General features: G+C 48.0%; 1 protein-coding gene across 3 annotated transcripts in view; it reads left to right on the forward strand.

Moving 5' to 3' along the window:
- The window catches only part of mctp1b (multiple C2 domains, transmembrane 1b), a 54,693-nt gene that overhangs the window by 33,625 nt on the left and 18,568 nt on the right, over window positions 1-2,500 (forward strand). For all 3 annotated transcript variants that reach the window (XM_042059337.1, XM_042059338.1, XM_042059339.1), the window contains 2 exons: window positions 2-103; window positions 1,355-1,429. In XM_042059337.1, the coding sequence (XP_041915271.1) occupies window positions 2-103; window positions 1,355-1,429 (177 nt within the window). The remainder of the gene's footprint in view (window position 1; window positions 104-1,354; window positions 1,430-2,500) is intronic.

The following is a 2,500-nucleotide window of genomic DNA, read 5'->3' on the forward strand; positions in this document are numbered from 1 at the left end:
GATCCACAACGGCGAACAGAAGGCCTACGTCCTGAAGAACAAGGAGCTGACAGGGCCAACAAAGGGGGTCATCTTCCTCGAAATAGACGTCATCTTCAACTCCGTAAGCCACCCACTGGACCCCTCCTCCCTCCCTCCCTCCCTCCCTCCCTCCCTTCCTTCAACCATTTCGCTCTTCCCTTTCTTCTCTCTCTCTCATACACTCGCTCATCCCTTTCTCGCTCTCTCTCTCTTCCTCCTTCTCTCTCTCTCATAGACTCACTCTGTCAGTCAAATTCAAATTCACAGTTGCTTTATTAGCATGACTGGTACAGTGAGATGCAGCGTTGCCAAAAGCACAAAGAGCAGTAACTATAACACAATGCATCAATTTGTAATACAGTTTTATGATATAACATTGAACATACTGTAAAAATAACAGTTTTGAAATGTCATATATATATCCCCCCCCCCGCCCCCCCCCCCCCCCCCCCCCCCCCCACACACACACACACACACACACACACACTCACATACCACACAAAATGTTACATTAATGTAGCGCTTTTCTCGATACTCAAAGCTTCACTAACTTCACTAACTAAGGGGGGAACTTCACTAACCACCACAAATGCGTAGGCAGCCATGATGCGCCAGAACGTCGCTCACCACACACCAGTTCCCAGATGTGGAGACCTCTCCCTTACTCTCTCCCTCTCTCATCCCTTACTCTCTCCCTCTCTCATCCCTTACTCTCTCCCTTACTCTCTCCCTCTCTCATCCCTTACTCTCTCCCTCTCTCATCCCTTACTCTCTCATCCCTTACTCTCTCCCTTACTCTCTCCCTTACTCTCTCCCTCTCTCATCCCTTACTCTCTCCCTCTCTCATCCCTTACTCTCTCCCTCTCTCATCCCTTACTCTCTCCCTCTCTCATCCCTTACTCTCTCCCTCTCTCATCCCTTTCTTTCTTTTTTACTTGCTCTCTATTTTTTCTTTTCTTTCTTTCTTTCTTCATAAGACCTTCTCTCCCTTTTTTCTCCCTCTCACTCCATCACTCTCTCCTTCACTCTTCACCCTCCTCTCCCCCTTTTTTTATTTTCTTCTTCTATTTATATATACATGTTTTTATTTGAATTTTATTCTCTTACATGTTTTCATTAAATGTATATTGCATCCACACAAAAATGTGTGCACTCAATGCTGTCAATGACATTCAACAAGCACAAAACAACACAAAACAACAAGTCAGTTCTATTCTGCAGCTCTCGTCATCTTCTAGGACCTTGAGTAAAGTCCATGGACATTGTGTGTGTGTGTGTGTGTGTGTGTGTGTGTGTGTATGTTTGTGTGTATACTGAAATAAAAACCCTATAGGTGAAGGCCAGTTTGAGGACAGTGGTGCCGGCTGAAAGGAAATACATTGAGGAGGAACAAAAAGTCTCCAAGCAGGTAACACACACACACACACACACACACACACACACACACACACACACACACCAATAAACACCCTCTGTGGCTGTCATCAAAATGAAATATTTCTCTCAAACGCTCCTACAAAAGACAACCCTAGCCCAGCTCACTGAGTGAGGGGTGGGGGGGGGGGATTGGGAATTGAGGATTGAGACATGGCCCTGGCCCCGAATTTCATGGGAGGCATTTACCCCCCCCCCCCCCCCCCCCACACACACACACCCTCTCACACACCCCCCTCGTGTGGAGGTGTTGAATAGAAATGTCAAGCGGGTCCCGGGGAGAAGGCTGGCCCACCCTGGTGGCTGAAGCGTGACAGAGCCACCACTGTGACGTGATGCGAAGCGTACACACACACACACACACACACACACACACACACAGACACACACACAGACACACACACACACACACACACACACACACACACACACACACACACACACACACACACACACACACAGTGTCGCGCCTCAATGCAGTGCCGGGACAAAGGCCTGAATCGCAGGGGCCGGTCCGAATCACGGTGGCCACAAAGCGAGGCTTTCAGGGAAACAGACAAACTCCCTCCCCCTCCCCTCACACACACATACACATGCACACACCACACACACACACACACACACACACACACACACACACACACACACACACACACACACGCACACACACACTCCACACACTACCAGCAAAGGTAGCACTCATGGGGAGGTTTACACACAGATTCTACTCACTCTGCTCAAAGGTAGCAGCCGCAGCCGCACGCAACCACGCGCACACACACACCAAGCACAAACACACCATGCCACACACCACACTTCCAAACCAAAGGTTAGTCAGATGAGGAGGTTAACACATTATTTTACAAGTTTACACTACATTCACCGTTATATAATAATGTCAACATAGCTGTAGACTTGAAATGTTGTTACTGGAAATGCATTGTGCTAATTACTGGTGATTAGTCGCGCACTTTGGGTGTTTTTTGGAATACTGCATGTGTGTCAGTGGTGCGTAGGTCTGGTCACAAGCGGGTATTTAAATCAA

Source organism: Alosa sapidissima, chromosome 13 (assembly GCF_018492685.1).
Source record: "Alosa sapidissima isolate fAloSap1 chromosome 13, fAloSap1.pri, whole genome shotgun sequence".
In the NCBI taxonomy this organism is placed as follows: Eukaryota; Metazoa; Chordata; class Actinopteri; order Clupeiformes; family Clupeidae; genus Alosa; species Alosa sapidissima.